The 21,760-nt window shown below is 41.7% G+C and overlaps 1 protein-coding gene across 6 annotated transcripts in view; it reads left to right on the top strand.

The window, feature by feature from the left end:
- Positions 1–21,760, top strand: part of mok (MOK protein kinase) — a 131,622-nt gene that overhangs the window by 76,129 nt on the left and 33,733 nt on the right. For all 6 annotated transcript variants that reach the window (XM_043697360.2, XM_087989759.1, XM_087989758.1 and 3 more), the window contains 2 exons: positions 10,504–10,605; positions 15,703–15,876. In XM_043697360.2, coding sequence (XP_043553295.1) covers positions 10,504–10,605; positions 15,703–15,876 — 276 coding nt within the window. The remainder of the gene's footprint in view (positions 1–10,503; positions 10,606–15,702; positions 15,877–21,760) is intronic.

Genomic DNA, 21,760 nt, shown 5'->3' on the forward strand with positions numbered 1-21,760 from the left:
TGATTCATCTGTGGTATGTGGGGTGGCACTAGCTAGACCAACATTTGTTGCCATCCTTTATTTCCCTGGAAAAAAATCCATAAATTGTGAACCACCTCAGTCCTTCAGGTGTAGTAAGAAGTCCTCAACTCTTAGTAATAAGTTGCAGGATTTTGTCCCAGCAATGGTGAGGAAATTACAATATAGTTCTAAGGCAAGATTGTGTGGCTTGGAGGGAACTTGTAGGTGGTGGTGTTCCCATACATCTGAAGTTCTTATTTTTCTGGGTTGCAGGTTTATACTCAGTTTGGGTTCCGCCAGGGCTACTTAGTTCCTAATGTCTTTATAGCTGTGTTTTCTCACATCCTCAAAGAATTCAAAAAGGCTTGTGAGGCATGACCTGTCCCTCTCAAAGCCATGCTTGACTATCTCTAATCAATCTGTGCTTTTCCAAGTAATCATAAATCCTGTCTCTCAGAATCTTGTCCAATAATTTGTCCACCACTGGCGTATGACTAACTGCTCTGTACTTCTCAGGGTTACTCCCATTCCCTTTCTTGAACATTTGCCAGACTCTAATTATTTGGTACTACTCCAGTGGACAGTGAGAACACAAAGATCATCGCCAAAGGCTCAGATATATCTTCTCTTGCTTTCCATAGTAACTTTGGGTATATCCCGTCTGGCCCAGGGGACTGATCTATCCTCATGTTTTTCAAAATTTTCCAGCATATCCTCCTCCTTAACATCAAACTGTTCTAGCATATCAGCGTGTTTTACACTGTCCTTACAAACAACAAGGTCCCTCTCAGTAGTGAATACTGAAGCAAAGTATTCAGTAAGGACCCCCTTCCACCTCTGACTCCAGGTACAAATTCCCTTCAGTATCCTTGATCAACCCGACCCTCACTCTGGCCCTCCTCTTGTTCTTCACTTAAGTCTAAAATGCCATGGGGTTTTCCTTAATCCTACCCACCAAGACATTTTCATGCCCCCTTCTATCTGTCCTAAGTCCATTCTTCAGTTTCTTCCTGGCCACCTTGTAACACTCTAGAGCCCAGTCTGATTCTTGCTTCCTCAAGCTTAAGTAAGCTTCCTTCTTCCTCTTCATGAGATGTTCCACATTTCTTGTCACCCGAGGTTCCTTCACCTTACCATCCTATCCTTGCCTTAGTGGGACAAACCTATCCAGCACTCGCAGCAAGTGCTCCTTAAACAATCTCCACATTTCTTTTGTGCATTTCCCTGAGAATATCTGATCCCAATTTATGCTCCATACTTCCTGCCTAATAGCATGGTTATTCCCGCTCCTCCAATTAAACACTTTCCCATACCGTCTGCTCCTATTCCTCTCCATGAGTACAGTAAAGGTCAGGGAGTTGTAATTACTGTCACCGAAATGCTCTCTCACTGAGAGATCTGACACCTGACCTGGGTTGTTGCCAAGCATCAAATCCAATATGGCCTCTGTTACGACACTGTGTAAACCCTCCTGCTTAATTTAAACCAGCAACACAAAAAAGATTTATCCCGAGGAGTCATCTGTGAAAATTTGAGAGGCCAAGAACTATTTAAAGAGGAAATTAACGACTTCATTTCTTAAGGTATAACAATTATTTACAACCCCTTCCTCTAATCTATCTTTTACTTTCTGCCTCTACAATTCTAGTCCGATATAACCAACCCACCTACCCGATTTAGGATTAGCCAAAAATTCAAGTTTTCAAAACCAGCCAGCTGTCAAACCTTCTGTTTGGATCTTCCTGTGTCTTCTTTTCTTCTTCTTATGCTTCACGTGTCATGGATCGATAAAGATACATTTAAGAGAGCTAGTCTCCAGACGGTCTGCAGATGTTGGTGCTTGGCAGTTCTCCTCTCAACTGTTCAATTTTCCATGGTCTTATACTCTCAAAGAATCGGATTGTGTCATTGGCTTTTAAGATTGTCAATATACTAAATTCAAACTTGATTGGAGTTTGGGTTTTTTTTTTCGGGGGGTATAATTTATACTGATTGGCCTAATTCGAATTTGTTTTTGCGTTCAGGCAACCAGCTTTCGACCAAGTGTTACATTGTTACCTTATTCAGAACCCTTGGTGCTGTGTCAGGTAGTTCTGCTAGCTTTTAACTCTCTTAAACGTACAGTACACCCACATCTTCCTAATACTACCCCTCTAATTGGCCTGTCTACATACTGAGTCAGATGTCCTTCCTGGACACATCTGATAAAATCTGCTCCATCCAAAGTATTCGCACTAAGGAGGTTCCAATCAATATTAGGGAAGTTGAAGTCACCCATGGCAACAACCCTGTTACTTCTGCACCTTTCCAAAATCTGCCTCCAATCTGCTTCTCCCTATCTCTGTTGCATATGGGGGGGTCTGTAGAAAACTCCCAATAAAGTGACTGCTCCTTTTCCAGTTTCTGACTTCCATCCCTAATGACTCAGTAGACAAACTCTCCTCGATGACCTCCCTTTCTGTAGCTGTGATACTGTCCCTGATTAGCAATGCCACTTCCCCACCTCTTTTACCTACCTCCCTGTTCGATTTGAAATATTTAAACCTTGGAACATCTAACAATCATTCCTGCGTCAGTGATATCCAAGTCTTCGTAATGGCCACAACATCATAGTTACAAGTACTGATCCATGTTGTAAGCTCATTGCCCTTATTTCTGGCACTTTTTGCACTAAAATAGACCCATCACACTGACTGCAACTTTGTCCTATCAACTATATGTTCTTCCTCACAGAGTCTCTGCACACTGTATCTACATATTCACCAGCTACCCCATCCTCTGATCTGTAGCTCCAGTTCCCATCCCCTACCTGAAGAGCTCTAGCAAACCTCCCGCCCAGGATATTGGTACCCCTGAAGATCAAGTGCAACTTGTCCTCCTTGTACAGGTTCCAGCTCCCCCAGAGATGGTATCCCAATGAACCACATATCTGAAGCCCTCCCTCCTACATCAGCTCTGAAGCCATGTGTTCAGCTGCGCTCACTCTCTGTTTCTTGCTTCACTAGCCCGTGACACCGCTAGCAATCTTGAGCTTTCTACTCTGCTCATCCTTGTAAGTGTAGAGGGAGGAAGAGAGCTTCTTCAAGGAAGGCATCCTTGTAAGTGTAGAGGGAGGAAGAGAGCTTCTTCAAGGAAGGCATCCTTGTAAGAAGGGCTTATGCCTGAAACGTCGATTCTCCTGTTCCTTGGATGCTGCCTGACCTGCTGCGCTTTTCCAGCAATACATTTTCAACTCTGTTCATCCTGCCTTTTAGCTTCCAACCTAACTCCCAATATTCATTTTTTCGGCCCTCATCCCTTTTCCCAGCTATGTCATTGGTACTAATGTGTACCATGACTTCTGGCTGCTCGCCCTCCTCCTTAAGAATCCTGTAGACCCAATCCAAGACATCCCTGACCCTGGCACCCAGGAGGCAGTATACCATCCGGAAGTCTCGTTCACGACCACAGAATCTCCTGTCTGTTCCTCTAACCATTGAATCTCGTATCACTATCACTCTCCTATTCTCCCCCCATTTCCTTCTTAGGGGAATAGCCATAGGGGATCCCTGCACTGACTGCCTATTCCCTTTCCATCTCCTGACGGTCACCCAGCCATCTTAATCCTGTAACTTAGGTGTGACTACCTCCCTATAACTCTTCTCTATCACCACCTCTGCCTCCTGAATGACCTGAAGGTCATCCAGCTCCAGTTCTCTAACGTGGTCTGTGAGGAGCTGGAGTTGGGTGCATTTCTTGCTGGTGAAGTCAGCAGGGACAGTAGTGGTGACCCTTAGCTCCCACATCCTACAAGAGGAGCATGTAACTGCCATAGCTTCCATCCCCCCTGCTCACAATTGCCAAAAGAAATTTTTTTAAAAACTTACCTTACCATCCCTCCACACACAGTCTTTTTTTAGTCAGAGGAGGAGGAGGAGGACAGTGGGAGGCACCACATGTGTAGTGTTTCAGGTTTAGCCACTACCCAAATTTATTAGTTCACTTACCCAGCAGTCCCCGTGTCCACTTCTGTTTCTGTTCAGCTTTCGCTGTGCTAATTCATGAGGTAAGTATTTAATATTCAAATTTTCCTTCCCAGCTGCTCCTGGCTTGTGTTCTCATGACTCCTACTGCTGATGTGGAGGCTGCTGATTCATGAGGTAAGTATTTTACATTCTAACTTAGGTTCCCAGCTGCCTTCTGGCTCGCACTCTCAACTCACACTGCTGAAGTAGATTTCTGACACTGCCACAATAGGCTTGCCTAGCAGTTAATATTGAAAGTGTTATTATTAAGTTAAATGTAGTTTCCAAGAGATTAAAATTGCAAAACTGCACAGTATTTAGGAAAATGTACATTAAGATTTAGTTGTAGAGTTTGAGTCAGAGTGCCTTTGGCAATGAGCATTAGTTTAGAGTTTCTAACGAACATTCACAGCTTTTAATATTTATTCCCAGTAATCAAAACTACAGTTTTATGTGGGAATGAAGGAAGATTAATGGGTGCACTGTGGTCTATGATTAACTTATTGCAGTTTTAAGAATGGTCATAAAATTAATGTTTCCAAACTGCTGATGCTTCCATTGTGTTTAGTAACTGCCTTATAATGATTGACAACCTTTCATAAATTTCATCCTTACATCTCATAGTACTCATTAATAAATATCTTCTATCCCTAGTTATTAACTGGTGTCCAGCCCTTTAGATCTATTGAAGACTTCTATTTATTTAAAAGTCATTGAATTGCCATTGCCATTGCTATCCTGTTTGGAAAGGGTACCCTTATGAATACTTGGAAAAAGGGGTGATTTGGAATGTTAACTGTTATATTTCAGGTTAATTTGTTCAAGTTATGTTTTTTTTATTGTTACATTTTGTCTACAGAAGTGCTTCTTTCTAGGTTTTTCTCTTCTGTAATCATTATGTTGAGATGTTTTCTGTATTGAATCATATACCCCAAAGCCTATTTGGCACAGTATGCGTAAGATAGCTTTCTGAAAGAATAATGAATTTCATACCTAGTCTTGCTTAAGTTTTATAAATGTAACTTTTCCTCTTTGGTTTGCTTTAATTTACAGGCTCATGCTTAGGATAATGCTTGTTTTAGTTTACGCTTGATACGTTGAATTATAATATCTTCCATGTTCATCGTTACGCTTTCAGAGATCTTCTCAATATGCCCTCTACTGGAGTGATTTTGAAGAACTCCCTATGAAATCAATTTGTTTAAGTTATTCATTCACTTTTTTCAATTCACTTCCTTTAAACATAAAATATTGTCAGAATTGGAGTTGTTTATTAACAATTTTGCACTATTTGGTTCCATTCTCAATTCCTAAGATATGAAGCAATCTCTTCAAAGTTGCAACAAAACCTGAAAAACTTTCAAATTAGAAAAAAGACCAGCAATTGAGATTCACGCGAGACAAGTGCCATCTCCAACTAGATAGAGTGTAATTGCCTTCCCTTGATGTTCAATGGTATTTACCATTTTTGTATCTGACATTGTAAAAATCTAGAGGGTGATCACAAACTTAACTGGATGAGCCGCATACATACTTTGGCTACCACAGCAGGTTAAATGTTGGATAGTTTGTGGCAAGTGACTCACTTGACTCGTTAGTCTTTCTACTACCTAAAAGGCACAGATCAAGAGTAAATGGGAATACTCTCCACTTGTTTGGAGAGTATGTCTCTCACATCAGCCAGGTCAAGCATTCCATTTGACTGATACACATTTATCACCTTAAACATTCACTTCTTCCATCATCAGTGCAAAGTGGCTGCAGCATGAATCTTCCACAAAATGAACCACAGTACATTTCCAAACATCCCTTCCATAGCAGCTCACAAACTGGAATTTATTCCATCTATCTGGATAATGCAGTAAATGCATGGGAACACTGCCATTTACAATTGCCTCCCTTGCCACCCTGACTTGGAAATGTATCACTGTTCCTTCACTGTCACCCAAAATCCTGGTATTTCCCACCTGGTAGCAGTATGGAAGTACCTATATAACACAGACTTCAGTTCAAGAAGCATATCACCTCCCTGTCCTCCAGCACATCCAGAATGTGTAATAAATACTGTCGTTACCAGTGAAGCCCAAATCCTGTGAATGAATACAATTTGACTTTTGATATTTCTGAATCCCAGTTTATGTTGCCCTAATAATTCTGTGGTTGTTATCCCTCAATGGTATTTTAACTTCTATTTTCTACTTCTACTCTCCTGTTATCCAGGCTATATATGGATATCCGATCAATATGAGCACTGTCTCTTGTCACTTTCACCCGCACCAATCAACCCCATCGCCCCGTAGCTGAACACTTTAACTCCCCCTCCCATTCTGCTGATGACATGCAGTTCCTGGGCCTCCTCCATTGCCACTCCCTTACCACCTAACGCCTGGAGGTAAAACGCCTCATCTTCCGCCTCAGGACCATCCAACCCCATAGCATCAAACATTAGATTAGATTATTTACAGTGTGGAAACAGGCCCTTCGGCCCAACAAGTTCACACTGACCCGCTGAAGTGCAACCCACCCAGACCCCTTCCCCTACATTTACCCCTTCACCTAACACTGCGAGCAATTTAGGATGGCCAATTCACCTAACCTGCACATTTTTGGACTGTGGGAGGAAACTGGAGCACCCGGAGGAAACCCACGCAGACACGGGGAGAATTTGCAAACTCCACACAGTCAGTCGCCTGAAGCGGGAATTGAACCCGGGTCTCTGGCGCTGTGAGGCAAAAGTGCTAACCACTGTGCCACCGTGCCACATCCATTAATGTGGATTTCACCAGTTTCCCCATTTCTCCTCCCCCCACCTTACCCAGGTTCCAACCTTCCAGCTCAGCACTGCCCTCATGACCTGTCCTACCTGTCCATCTTCCATCCCACCTATCCACTCCACCCTCCCCTCTGACCTATCACCATTACCCCATCTCCATCCACCTACTGCACTCTCAGCTAGCTTCCTCCCCAGCCCCACTCTCCTTCCATTTATCTCTCCACCCCGAGGCTCCCACTCTCATTCCTGATGAAGGGCTTTTGCCCAAAACATCGATTTTCCTGCTCCTCAGATGCTGCCTGACTGGCTATGCTTTTCCAGCACCACATTCTTGGCTCTGATCTCCAGCATCTGCAGTAATCACTTTTGTCGTCTTGTCACTTTCATTATGACATTCTTAAAGCAGATGTGTATTATGTTAACCATCTTCTTGACTGAATAATTTGGGTTCTTCCAAATTATATTTGATGATAAATTATTTTGAAATGCAGTGCTTGTTTCTAAGTAGACAAATTTACAATACATAAAAATGTAACGCATCACTAATCTATTTAAACCTCTGTTAATGATTGATCTATAAAAATGCATTGTGTTTAAATTAATATAAATTAGATTTTGAATATTGTTTTTCTGAATATTGCATGCTACATGTGTATATATTTGTATGCACTGAAAATCAAATTTTGTGTTATGATCTCCTGTTTCTAAGTCATCAAGTTCAGTTAACTTATGCTACATTTTCTGCTCCAGTAGGAGAATTTTGCCCAGAACTTCTATTTAAAAGGTTAATTGAGTGCGGATGTATGCTGGAGAATTGAAAAGTGACCAATACTGTGCCAATTTTTAAAAAGGTAGAAGGAGATTAGCTTCCATGATTGGGGAAACTTCAGAGATATTAATAAAGCACATCTGACTGTTGAGAAAATAGTTGGAAATAGCTAGCAAAAATTTTCTAAAAGGACAACCATGCCTGACAAACTACTTAAAATTCTTTGAAGAGCTAAGAAATGGAAAATGCGGTGATATAGTGTGCAAGGCCTTTAAGAAAGCCTTTTTTAAAAAAAAATACGCTGGAAATTAATAGATACAAAGCTAAGAGGAAGATGGAAAATTAAATTAATGTTGTACAGAAGAGAGAAACTGATATACAGTTAATAGCTTTTCAGTGTAGTTTGGAAGTGAATTATATGTTTCAAATTCTGTTCATTATGTATATTAATGAATTAGTATTGATCTAAAATAATCACTCTGCCCCTTATTGCAAAATAAGGGATATAATTCATTCTTTAAAACAATAACTTCAAATGAAGTTACAAATGAAAAAATATTGATGGAATCATAGAATAGAATAGAGGCAAATATTTGGACACATTGTGTCTCTGCTGACTCTCTGCAAGAGCAACATGCTTAATTTCCCTTTAGCTGTCCATATTATCTCTCTCCATATGTTTGCCCAATTCAATTTTGAAAGTCGGGATGAAATTTGCCTCCTCCACCTTCTTTGATAATGCATTCCAGATCCCAGCCATCTTTTATACTAAAAAATCGTAATGTCCCCATTGCTTCATTTTGCTAATCATCTTAATTCACTCCCATTTTGATTCTTGATCCTTGTATGAACAGGAACCGTTTCTGTCTATCTACTCTGCCAGTTAAATGACATGGAGGTGCCAGTGTTAGAACGGGATGGACAAAGTCATACAACACCAGGTTATAGTCCAACAGGTTTATTTGAAATCGTCAGGTGAAGTCTGACAAAGGAACAGTGTTCCGAATGCTTGTAATTTCAAATAAACATGTTGGACTATAACATGGTGTCGTGTGATTTCTGACCTTAAATGATCTATAAACATATATCTTCTGTTCTGTCAGCATTTGCATTGACTTTAAAGTTGAACCATTTAGTTTGTACTAACTTTCCCATTCTTTTAACAAAGAATAATTTCAAGTTTCCTGCAGTCAATTTTGTCTGTCTTTCATGTTTTTTCATGTGACATCTGCAAACTTTTAAATGTATCCTGTGTGCTAAAATTTAGGTTATTTATACTTATCAGGAAAAGTAGGAGCCCAATTCTGGGATTCCAAGGAGTCAACATATACCTATCGATGGTCTAAAAAACAAACAATCATCACCATTGTTTCATAGAGTCGTAAAGCACAGAAACAGACCCTTCATTCCAACCAGTCTATGCTGAATATAATCCCAAACTAAACTAATCCCACCTGCCTGCCCCAGGCCCATATCCCTCCAAACCTTTCCTATGCATATATCCATCCAAATGCCTTTTAAACTTTGTAATTGTGCCTGAAACCATCACTTCCTCCGCAAGTTTATTCCACATGTGTAAAAAAAATTTACCTCTCGTGTCTTTTTTAAAATCTCTTTCCTCTGACTTTAAAAATGTGCCAACTAGTCTTGAAATTCCCCATCTTAGGGAAAAGACAACCACCATCAACTCTATCTGTACCTTTCACTCACACACTTAATCTTTTTCTATACTGCTTTTATTCCATGGGGTGTAACTCTGCTGACAGGCTTGTTGTGAGGCATTTTTTCAAAAAGCCTTTTGGCTCTCCACGTACATCACCAAAAATACCTATATCAACTGGCTGTGTTACTTCCTCGAAAAGCTCAAGCAAATTTCCTTTAACAAATCCATGTGGCTTTCCTTAATCCATATTTGTTCAAGTGACTGAGACAAAAACTGAAACATTTATTTCAGATTTCAATGGTTCTTTGTTTATTTTTGTCCAAGTGAGTGTTAGTTTTGTTCTGAATACACTGTAGTTACTTATAAAAGGTTTCCCGTCATAGAGATTAATTGGCTGGTTTGTAGTTTATTGGCTCAGCCTTGCATCATTTATTGAGCAAGAGTATAACATTTCCAATCTCCATTCCTCTGGCACCACACCTGCATGTAAGGCGGTTTGGAAAATTTTGGCCAGTGCCATTGGAATTTCCTTACTTTCCTCCGTATCCTTGGATGAATCTCATTCAATCCTTATTAACTTTACATTCAGAATGGTGGGTGAAAGAACTGAGGAATTTTGAGATGCACATCAAGAAGACATGGAAGATGGTATCTCACAATGATAAAGCAGCAAAGTTAATCAAGTTCGAGGATTTATCACAAGTAGTATAGAATGTCAGAAACAAGTGGTAATAATCAGCCTGTGTAAAATCTCAGGCCCTCAGTTACAGTACTGTGTATAGTATAGAGCTACAACCTACAGGTAGGATGCTGTTGCTTCTGAGGTGATACAATGACCAAACTTTAAGATGCTGCCTGGCATGTAGAAAATAGAAATGTTTTTGCATTAGAGCAATGCAGATGCTTTGGTAATATGAAAATATAGAAAATTCTGAAAGGATAGGCTTGATAGAATCTGATGGATCCTATATATGAAACATCAAGGTTAAATGCAGAACATGTAAACCAGATTACAGGAGAAAGCTCTTTCCCAAAAGAGTTTCGAGGATTTCCATTCAGAATTGGTGGGTGAAATGGAAACAAAATCAACATTAAAAATTAAATTGAGTGGTTGATGAAAGTATACTGTAATGAAATGGTTACATTTTGAGATGCACATGTGGATTTGGTGGGCCAAAATTCTGTAACGTCTGTATCCACAGGTGAACCAGTATCTCCAACACACTTAATTTTTCATCATAATGAAACATAGAATTATTACTTCAGATTTATTTCCAAAATTGTTTTACCACAGTCTACAGCCACTTTTTCCTGGTTCTAATGAAGTTGACCAAATTGCAAAGATCCATGAAGTCATTGGAACTCCGAACTCTGAAACGCTAAGGAAATTCAAACAGTAAGTAGATCCTAAATTACAATAAATGCTGATCATTTATAGAATATTGATTTGGACCATTTACTGTTAATGCATTTTTATGGCCCCATCTCACCTACATTTCTAAACCCAATAACACTGGCTAAGCTGTGGTTATAAGGTCAATGACAGCATATACCTAAAAACTGTTGGCCATTGGATCAGGACCATTTGGACATCCACACTGCCACTATGGGGATAACAAGTGAGATATGACAATGCTGAACATAGACTGGGAGACACTTACTAACCACTGTGTGACCACTGGAGACTGACTATCCGGAAGGATGTAGGGAGAGGCAAGGTAAAACTGGAAACTTGGCTGTGTCTAACCTGTAAGATCACAAGATGTTTATAGAAGTATATAAAATCATGGGGGATATAGATAGGGTTAATGGTAGTTGCCTTTTCCCAACGGTGGGGATTTCAAGGATAGTGGACACATTTTTAAGGAGAAAGGGATTTTAAAAAATTCATGGGGGGGCAAATCTTTAACACAGGGTGGTTCGTGTGAGGAATGACCTTCTGAGGAAGTGGTGGATGTAGGCACAATTACAGCATTTAAAAGATATTTGGATAAGTACATGAATAGGAAAGGTTGGAGAGATATGGGCCGGAAGCAGACTAGTTTAGTTTGGCGATTATGTTCATCATGGCCTGGTTGGACTGAAGGGTCTGTTTCCGTGCTGTATGACTCTGTGATTATGACTGTGTAGAAGCAGAAGTAGATCATTTTGTTCCACCATTCAATGAGATAGAACATAGAACAATATAGCGCAGAACAGGCCCTTCAGGCCTCGATGTTGCGCCAACCTGTGAACTATTCTCAGCTCGTCTCCCTACATTATCCCAAAATCATCCATGTGCTTATCTAAGGATTGTTTAAATCTCCCTAATGTGGCTGAGTTGACTACATTAGCAGGTAGGGCATTCCATGCCCTTACCACTCTCTCGTAAAGAACCTGTCTGACATCTGTCTTAAATCTATCACCCCTCAATTTGTAGTTATGCCCTCTCGTACAAGCTGACATCATCATCGTAGGAAAAAGACTTTCACTGTCTACCCTATCTAATCCTCTGATCATCTTGTATGCCTCTATCAAATCCCCTCTTAGCCTTCTTCGTTCCAATGAGAACAGACCTATGTCTCTCAGCCTTCCCTCATAAAACCATCCCTTCAGATCAGGCAACATCCTGGTAAATCTCCTTTGCACCGTTTCCAGTGCTTCCACACCCTTCCTGAAATATGGGGACTAGGACTGTATACAACATTCCAAGTGTGGCCACACCAGCGATTTGTATAGTTGCAGCATGATATTACGGCTCCAGAACTCAATCCCTCTACAAATGAAACCTAACACACCGTATGCCTTCTTAACAGCATTATCCATCTCGGTGGCAACTTTCAGGGATCTATGTACATGGACTCCAAGATCCTTCTGCACATCCACACTACCAAGAATCTTTCCATTGACCCAGTACTCTGCCTTCCTGTTATTCTTACCAAAGTGCATCATCTCACATTTAGCTGCATTGAACTCCATTTGCCATCTCTCAGCCCAATTCTGCAGTTTATCCAAGTCCCCCGTAACCTGTAAAATTCTTCCAAACTATCCACTACTCCACCGACTTTAGTGTTATCTGCAAATTTACTAATCCATCCACCTATGCCTGCGTCTGAGTCATTTATAAAAATGACAAACAGCAGTGGTCCCAAAGTAGATCCTTGTGGCACACCACTAGTAACCAGACTACTGGCTGAATACTTTCCATCAACCATCACTCGCTGCCTTCTTTCAGTAAGCCAGTTTCTAATCCAAACTGCTAAATCACCCTCAATTCCATGCCTCTGCATTTTCTCCAACAACCTACCATGTGGAACCTTATCAAAGGCTTTATTGAAATCCATATATGCCACATCAACTGTCCTACCCTCATCTATGTACTTGGTCACCTTCTCAAAACCTCAATGAGATTTGTGAGACATGACCTGCCTTTGATGAAACCATGTTGACTATCTGAAATCAAATTGATGCTTGCTAGATGATTATAAATCTTATCTCTTATAATCCTTTCCAAAGCCTTTCCTACAACAGAAGTAAGGCTCACTGGTCCATAATTATCTGGGTCATCTCTACTGCCCTTCTTGAACAAGGGCACAACATTTGCAATCCTCCAGTCATCTGGTACTAAACCTGTAGACAATGACGACTCAAATATCAAAGCCAAGGGCTCTGTTATCTCCTCCCTAGCTTCCCAGAGAATCCTCAGATAAATCCCATCCAGCCCAGGGGACTTATCTACTTTCACTCCTTTTAGAATTGATAACACCTGTTTGTAACCTCGATCCTTTCTAGTCTAATATAACATACCTCATTCTTCTCCTCTACAATATTTTCCTTTTCCTGAGTGAAAACCGATGAGAAATGTTCGTTTAGCACCTCTCCGATCTCCACAGGGTCCATACTCAGCTCCCCACTTCTGTCTTTGACTGACCCTATTCCTACCCTAATCATCCTTTTATTCCTCACATACCTATAGAAAGCTTTAGGGTTCTCCTTTGTTCTATTTGCTAAAGACTGCTGTTGTCCTCTCTTTGCTCTTCTTAACTCTCTCTTTAAATCCTTCCTAGCTGATCTGTAACTCTCCATCGCCTCATCTGAACCATCTTGCTTCATCAACACATAAGCCTCCTTCTTCTTCTTAACAAGAGATGCAATTTCTGTAGTAAACCACGCTTCCCTTACCTTATCACTTCCTCCCTGCCTGACAGGGACATACCGATTAAGGACACGCAAAATCTGTTTCTTAATCCAGCTCCACATTTCCATTGTCTGCATCCCTTGCATTTTGCTACCCCATTTTATGTATCCTAATTCTTGCCTAATCACATTATAATTGCCCTTGCCCCATTGGTAACTCTTGACCTGTGGCATGTACCTATCCTTTTCCATCGCTAAACTAAACGTAACTGAATTATGGTCACTCTCTCCAAAGTGCTCACCTACAACTAAATCAAACACCTGGCCTGGTTCATTACCAAGCGCCAGATCCAGTGTGGCCTCCCCACTTGTCGGCCCTTCGACATACTGTGTCAGGAAACTCTCCTGTACACATTGGACAAAAAAAACGATCCATCCGACATACTAGAGTTAAAGCATTTCCAGTCAATGCTGGGGAAGTTAAAGTCTCCCATTTTGACCACCCTGTTCCTTTCACTCCTACCCAGAATAATTTTGCCAATCCTCTCTTCCATCTCCCTGGAACTCTGCATAGGCCTATAAAAAACTCCAAGCTGTGTGACCTCTCCTCTCCTGTTTCTAACTTCAGTCCACACTACCTCAGTAGACGAGTCGTTGTCAAAAGTTCTCTCAGCCACCATTGTACTATCCTTGATTAACAAGGCCACACCTCCCCCTCTTTTACCACCTTGCTTGTTCTTAATGAAAGATCTAAACCCTGGAACTTCAACATCCATTCCTCACCCTGCTCTATCCATGTCTCCATGCTGCAAGCTCACCTACCTTATTTCAGATACTTCTGACATTGAAGTAGACACATTTCAAACCAGTTTGCTGTCTGCCAGCACATTCCTGTGACCCTGAAATCCTGTCCCTGTCCTTCGTACTCTCATCCTCCTGTGCACTGCAGATATACCTCCGGTTCCCATCCCCCTGCTGGGCTAGTACTCTCATCCTCCTGTGCACTGCAGCTATACCTCCGGTTCCCATCCCCCTGCTGGACTAGTTTAAACCCACCCGAATAGCACCAGCAAATTTCCCACCCAGGATATTAGTACCCCTCTGGTTCAAGTGAAGACCGTCCTGTTTGTACAAGTCCCACCTTCCCTAGAATGAGCCCTAATTATCCAAGAACCTGAAACCCTCCCTCCTGCACCATCCTTGCAGCTGATATCTCTCCCTATTCCTTGCCTCGCTATCACGTGGCATGGATAACAAACCAGAGATAACAACTCTGTTTGTTCTAGCTCTCAGCTTCCACCTAGCTCCCTGAAATCCTGCCTTGCATTCCTGTCCCTCTTTCTACCTATGTCATTGGTACCTACATGGACAACGACTTGAGGCTGGCCACCCTCTCCCTTCAGGACCCCAGAGATACGATCCGAGACATCATGGACCTTGGCACCTGGGAGGCAACACACCAATCGTGAGTCTTGTTCGCTCCCAACAAACCTTCTATCTGAGCCTCTAACTATTGAGTCCCCAGTGACCAACACTCTCCTCCTTTCCCTCCTTCCCTTCTGTGCAATAGGGACAGACTCTGTGCCAGAGACCTGGGCCCCACTGCATATCTCTGGTAAGTTGTCCCCCTCAACAGTATCCAAAACTGTATATGTGTTTTTCAGGGGAATGATCATACCAGCTAGTGCAGAGCTGCTTGGTTGGTTTATTTCCTTTTCCTTTCCTGATGTATCCCAACTCTCCTTCTTGGCTTAAATAATGGACATCTCATACAGCTTATGCAAATTTGGACCTTTATGTTCAAATCCAAAGTTAGTCTCTCATAATATCCTTCATCTGCCTTGTTGTAAGGAGCAAAGACAAGGGCAATTTGGCATGGTAGCCAGTGTCTTAGAAGTACTAAAGCAAAGGCAGGTGCATTCCAATTATAAGTAAACGTCACTGCAACTGTCACTCATTCTTTGGTGGACAATTGGTGCCTGTTATAACGGTACTCTAGAGTGGGTACAGTTGCTCATTATTACTGTGCTGTGCTAATTGCAGTTTGACTGAAGATGCTTTTACAATATCTAGTAGAAGAAAGATCAATTGGTTGATATATTCTCATTATGGGAAAAGAAATTTCAAAGGTTGAAACCCTTGTCATTTTCTGTTAGTAATCTTGTCATTACTCTGATACTTAAAAGGTGCTGAATGGTGATGTTTTACGAAGTAGGCAATTCTATAAAACCATACTCAAGTACTGAAGTTCAAACAACATGTGTGGTTTCCTCTGTTCATGTTTGTAGATTTCTTCTACTTAATGTTTAAATGGTTTTGTTTTAAACAAAACTACTCAATTATATTAATTATTATTTTTATATGATTTTTAATGTAGAACTCGGGCAATGAGTTTTGACTTTCCACAGAAAAAGGGAATAGGAATATCTTGCCTCATTCCGCACACTACTTCTGAGAGTATTTCGCTGATGAATGCAATGATGGAGTATGACCCTGAAGAAAGGATCACTGCTAAGCGGGCATTACAACATCCTTACTTTCGTGAATTGAGGTAAAGCAAATTTATTTCCTTCATTCAGTGTTAAATTTGTCTTTGACTATAAAATGAATAATCATACAGCAGAGAATCAGGCCCTTCATCCCACCATGTCTATACTGACCAACAAACCCCAAACTACACTAATCCCATTGCATTTGGTACATAGCTTAGTATGCCCTGGCATTTTAAGTGCTTATCGAGATGCTGTTTAAATGTTGCGAGTGTTCCTGCTCCCACCACCCTCTCAGGCAGTGCATTCCATATTTCTGTCATCCTCTGGGTGGGGAAAAATATTCCTCTGATCCCCTTTAAATCACTTCTCATAATAAAATTGTACTATCTGGTCGTAGACATGTCTGCCACGGGGAAAAGATTCTCATGATCTACCCTATGTTTATTATAATTTTGGTCCCCCCCTCAGCCTCCTGTGCTGCTGAGAAAACAAACACAGCCTCTGTCCTTTTTATCCCAGACAACATCCTGGTGAATCTCCTCTGCACCCTCTCCAGTGCAGTCACATCCTTCCTATAGTGTGGTGACCAGATTTGCATACAGTACAGGGCGACCCCCATATCCATGGAATTGTCTTCCGAAGTTTCAGTTATCTACGGATTATCATGGTCCGAGCATATTATTGGGAATGTTCCAGCACCAGGGATCAGGAGGTTGCTGGGAAGGTACATTTCCCATTTAAATAAATGGGTTCACTCCTATCTGCGGTTTTGGGCTTCCATGGTAGGTCCTGGAACGTAACCCCTGCAGGTACAGCGGGGGGACTTCTGAATTCCATCTTTCAAGATGAGAGTGGTGCTGGAAAAACCCAGCAGGTCAGACAGCATCGGAGGAGCAGGATGTTTCGGGGAAAAGCCCTTCATCAGGAATGAGGCAGGGAACCTCCAGGCTGGACAGATAAATGAGAGGGGGGGTGGGGCTGGGGAGAAAGTAGCTAAGAGTGTAGTAGTGAATGGAGGTGCTCCACCCTGCTCTCCAACCTATCACCTTCATCCCCACCTCCATCCACCTATTGCACATTAACTACCTTCTACCCAGCCCCCCCTCCTATTTATCTCTCCATTCAAGAGGCTCCCTGCCTCATTCCTGATTAAGGGCTTTTCCCCGAAACATCGATTTTCCTGCTCCTCCGATGCTGTCTGACCTGCTGTGCTTTTCCAGCACCACATTAAGTGTGACTCTGATCTCCAGCATCTACAATCCTCATTTTCGCCTTGTATTCCATCTGTGCCCCCCCCAATGTTTAATGAAGTTGTAACAAAACCTCCTTGCTCTTCTATTCTACATCCTGGCTCATGAAGGCAAGCATCCTGTATGCCTTCTTCACCTGTCTACTGTGCTGACACCATCAGGGAACTATGGACTTGTACACCATGGTCTCTTTGTTCGTTCGTACTCTCAAGGGACATACCATTCATTGTGTATGTCCTTCCCTAATTAGACCTCCCAAATGCATCATGTTGCACTTGCCAGGATTAAATTCCATTTGCCATTTCTATGTCCAATTTATCAGCTGTAGTCTGAGACCATCCTCCTCGTTATTAACACCACCACCAATTTTCATGTCACATGCAAGCTTACTAATTATACCTTCAACTCGGCAACATAGATAACAGCAAGGGTCCCAACAGTGATCCCTTTGGAAGCCTATGACCAGCAGTGTACCAATCACAAAAATGACCCTCTACTATTATCCTTTGCCACTATTTGCAAACTAACTTTGGATCCAGTTTGGAGAAATTGAGGACTGCAGATGCTGGAGATCAGAGTCAAAAGGTATGGTGCTGGAAAAGAATAGCTGGTCAGGCAGCATCCGAGGAGCAGAAGAGTCAATGTTTTGAGCATAAGCTCTTCATCAGGAATGTGGGGGGTGCCCAGGATAACTGAGAGTTAAATGGGAGGGGTGTGGGGCTGGCTGGAAGGTAGCTGGGAATGCAATAGGTAGATGGAGTTGGGGTATGATGGCAATAGGGTGGAGCGGATAGGTGGGAAGGAAGATGGACAGGTAGGACAGTTCAAGAGGGCAATGCTGAGTTGGAGGGTTGGATGTGGGATAAGGGGAAGGGAGGGGAGGGGAGATCAGTATCAGAAGTGGGGTTGATACTTCAACTCACCCTCCCACTCCACCAAGGACATGCAAGTCCTGGGCCTCCTCTACTGCCAAATTCTAGCCACCCAACACCTGGAGGAAGAACACCTCATCTTCCACCTTGGGACCCTCAAACCAGACGGGATCAATATCGATTTCACCAGTTTCCTAATCTTCCCCTCCCCCCACCTTATCCCAGATTCAATCCTTCAACTCAGCAACACCCTTTTGAACTGTCCTATCTGTCCATCTTCCCTCCGACCTAACCGCTGCGACCTATCACCATCACCCCCAAAGTCCATCTACCTATCACATTGCCAGCTACCTTCCCTCCCCCCCAATCCTACCCCCTCCCATTTATCTCTCAGCCCCTTTCCCCCCCACCACCATTCCTGATGAAGAGTTTATGCTCAGAACGTCAACCGTCCTGCGACTCGGATGGTGCCTGACCAGCTGTGCTTTTCCAGCACCACACTTTGTGACTTTGGATCCAGTTTGCCAACTTGCCTTGGATCCCATGGGCTCTTACCCTATGAACCAGTCTTCCATGCAGAATGCTGCTCCAACAATATGTGTGAAATCGGAAACACTTCAAGTGTTCATGGTGACCACATATTCAGGAAATATTATCAGCTGCAACTCCTGATTAACCGCATGGAGCAACTGGAGGATGTCATGGATAGTATATATAATGATGTGGTCACACCACAAGTAAGGGCTGCACAGGCAGAAAAGCATAGAGTGGTCAACGGGAAGACTGGTAAGCATAGCCAGCTAGTACAGGAGTTCCCTGTAGCCATCCCCACCTCAAACAGATATACCATGTTGGATACTGTTGGCAGGATGGGGTACCTCTCAGGCAACAGTCAAGTTTGTGGCATCATGGTTGGCTCTGCTGCAGAGCAGGGGAGGAAAAAGACAAGGAGACCTTTAGTGGGAGGGGACTTGACTGTAAGGGGAACTGATAGGCAGTTCTGTGGCAGCAACCAAGACTTTTGAATGGTATGTTACCCCTCTGGTGCCACATTCAGGGATGTTTCAGAGGGGCTGCTGCAGGACATTCTGAAGGATGAGGGTAAACAGCCAGCAGTTAAGGTACATATCAGTACCAGTGATATGGATTAGAAAAGAAATGAGGTTGCCTCCTGCAATAGGCATTTAGAGAGTTAGAGACTACTTAAGTTGTAATCTCTGGATTACTTGCAGTGCCAGAACTTCTGGTGTAGTAATTGGAAAATGTATCTCAAAGGATAGTATAGGAAGGAAGGCTTTAGATTTTTGGTTCATTGGGACAGCTTGTGGGGTAGGTGGGATCTCCACAAGCTAACTGGGTTGCACCTGAACTGGAATGAGTACAGTATTATTACTGAGAGGTTTGCACATGCTATTGGGGAGGGTTTAAACTAATTTGGCAGGGAATGGGGAATAGAGTAGATGTAAAGTCAGGAGTAAGATCCAATCAGACATAGAAGGAATGCTAAAATAGTCCAGCAGAGAAAACATGGGCATGATGAGAGGTCCGGAAAGCTAAATTGTAAATATCTTCATGCAAGGAGCTTGACTAGTAAAATGGATGAACTTAAAGCATTGGTCAGCATGTGGGAATATGATATTGTTGTAATCACTGAGACTTGGTTGAATGAAGGGCAGCTCAACATTCCAGAATATAAAAGCTTCAGATGGGACGTTGGGGATAGTGCATTATTGATAAAGGACACTATCACTTCAGTACTGAGGGAGGATTTCTTAGAAGGCTGTTCAAATAAGGTCATCTGGGTAGAGCTTAGAAATCAAAAGAGATGTTTATTTTGCTGGGATCTACCAGCCTCCTAACAGTCAGAGTAAGACAGAGGAGCAAATATGCAGGCAAATCACAGATAAGTGCGAAATAGTGTTATAGTTGTTGGGGATTTCAACTTTGCTAACATTAACTGGGATCGCCTTATTCTGAAAGGATTAGATGAGTTGGAATTTTAGAAGTACATCCAGGAGAGAATTTTGTGTCTGTACATGTATAGTCCAAGAGATGTGGCAGTGCTAGACCCAGACCTAGGGAGTGATGCTGGTCAAATGATTGAAGTTTCAGTTTGGGGTTGGGAGAGCATTTTGGGGATAGTGACCACAACTCTAAGTTTCATTCATTGTGGAAAGGGATAAGGATAGTGCAGACGTTAAATGTTTAAAATGGAAGCAGGCCAGTTTCAATATCATTAGATCAGATCTGGCAAACATAGACTGGGAGCAGCTACTTGCAGGTTAAGCCTACTTTTGGAAGGTGGGAGTTGTTTAAAGATGTAGTGAGAATTTATGTTTATTGCTCTGTTCAAATCTAGATATTTCTACTGGACAAATGAGCTGTTCCACACCTGTCACTCAATGAAGTTTCTTCAATTGTTTTGAAAATATTTTCATTAAAATAATAACATTTTATTTTACACTTAAGAAATTGGTTTGATTTATAGGTATAAAATTGAATGTCCCCTCATTCTGTATTTTCTCCACAAAGGAAATGCTAACTGGGACATTATGGATTGGTTGCCTTAAAATAACATTTAATTTATTTTGATCATGTCTCACTCATCACTGCCACACTTGAAACCAGACTTGGAAAATGAACATCAATTAATACAGAATGAATAGTTGTGCTGACAGTGCAGACATTTTCATCTGCTAGAAATTACATGTATTAACACAAAGAACCCTGTTTGTCCAAATGTTGCACCATTTTCATTGGAAAAGAGTCATGGAGACTGTCAATCCCAGCTGCATTCTCCACAGCAACATCCTGTGCAATCTGAATCTGTCTGCCTGATCTGTGTTCTTTTCTGCTAAGATTGACAGTTAAAAGTTCCCAATCATCTCCTGGCCAACCAATCAGCACCCTGTTCTCATGTGATGTAAATTGGTGTCCCCTTTCCAAGTTTGGTTTCTTAGTTATCAGTCTTGATGAGATGATGTTAAGCATTTGCTTTGTTTCTTTGCAGCATTGCTTAAGCTTTTGTACTACCAAGCAATTATTCCTTTGCAGTAGTAATATCCAAAGTAGACTGTGAGAAATCACTTAACAGACTAGCTTACAAATACAGTTACATAGCACCCATTAAACAGATTCCTGAGCCTCCAGTATAGAGTCATAGAGATGTACAGCATAAGGAATGCCAGAAGCTTGGGCTCATGATGGGTCAAAAATATAAGGACATCAAAGTCAGTGAAAGACTGAGATAAATTCACCAAAGACTGAGGTAAATTCAGAATCTAGCAAAGGAGGATTAAAAAGAAAGTGAAGATAGACAACATAAACTACAAGGGCAAACTAGTGAGAATATAAATACTTGACAATAAGAGCTTCTTTCAGTATATAAAAGAGAAGAGAGGTCAAGATTTTAAAAAAGACTCCAGTTTAAGGGACAAGGAAATACCAGAAGAGTTAAACAAATATTTTGCATCAGTGTTTACAGTGGAAGATGCTTCAAATATTCCATTGAAAGAAGGCTTTCCACAAGATACCTCATAAAATGTTAAATCTTAAGATAAGAGCCCATGGTGTTAAAGGAAGTATATTGGCATGGATAGAGAATTGGCTAGTGAGCAGGAAACAGCGAGTGCGGATAAGGGTTTTTTTCAGGCTGGCTCCCCCATATTATTTAGTATTAATGGAATGTACGAAGCATCTTCCACTGTAAAGACTGATGCAAAATATCTGTTTAACTCCTCTGCCATTTCCTTGTTCCCCCTAAACCATCTCCCAGATTCATTTTCTAAGTTTGACATTCATTTTGACCTCTCTCTCCTTTT

Source organism: Chiloscyllium plagiosum, unplaced genomic scaffold (genome assembly GCF_037043375.1).
Source record: "Chiloscyllium plagiosum isolate Xiang-an unplaced genomic scaffold, Cpla_swu_hap1 HiC_scaffold_8, whole genome shotgun sequence".
Taxonomy (NCBI): Eukaryota; Metazoa; Chordata; class Chondrichthyes; order Orectolobiformes; family Hemiscylliidae; genus Chiloscyllium; species Chiloscyllium plagiosum.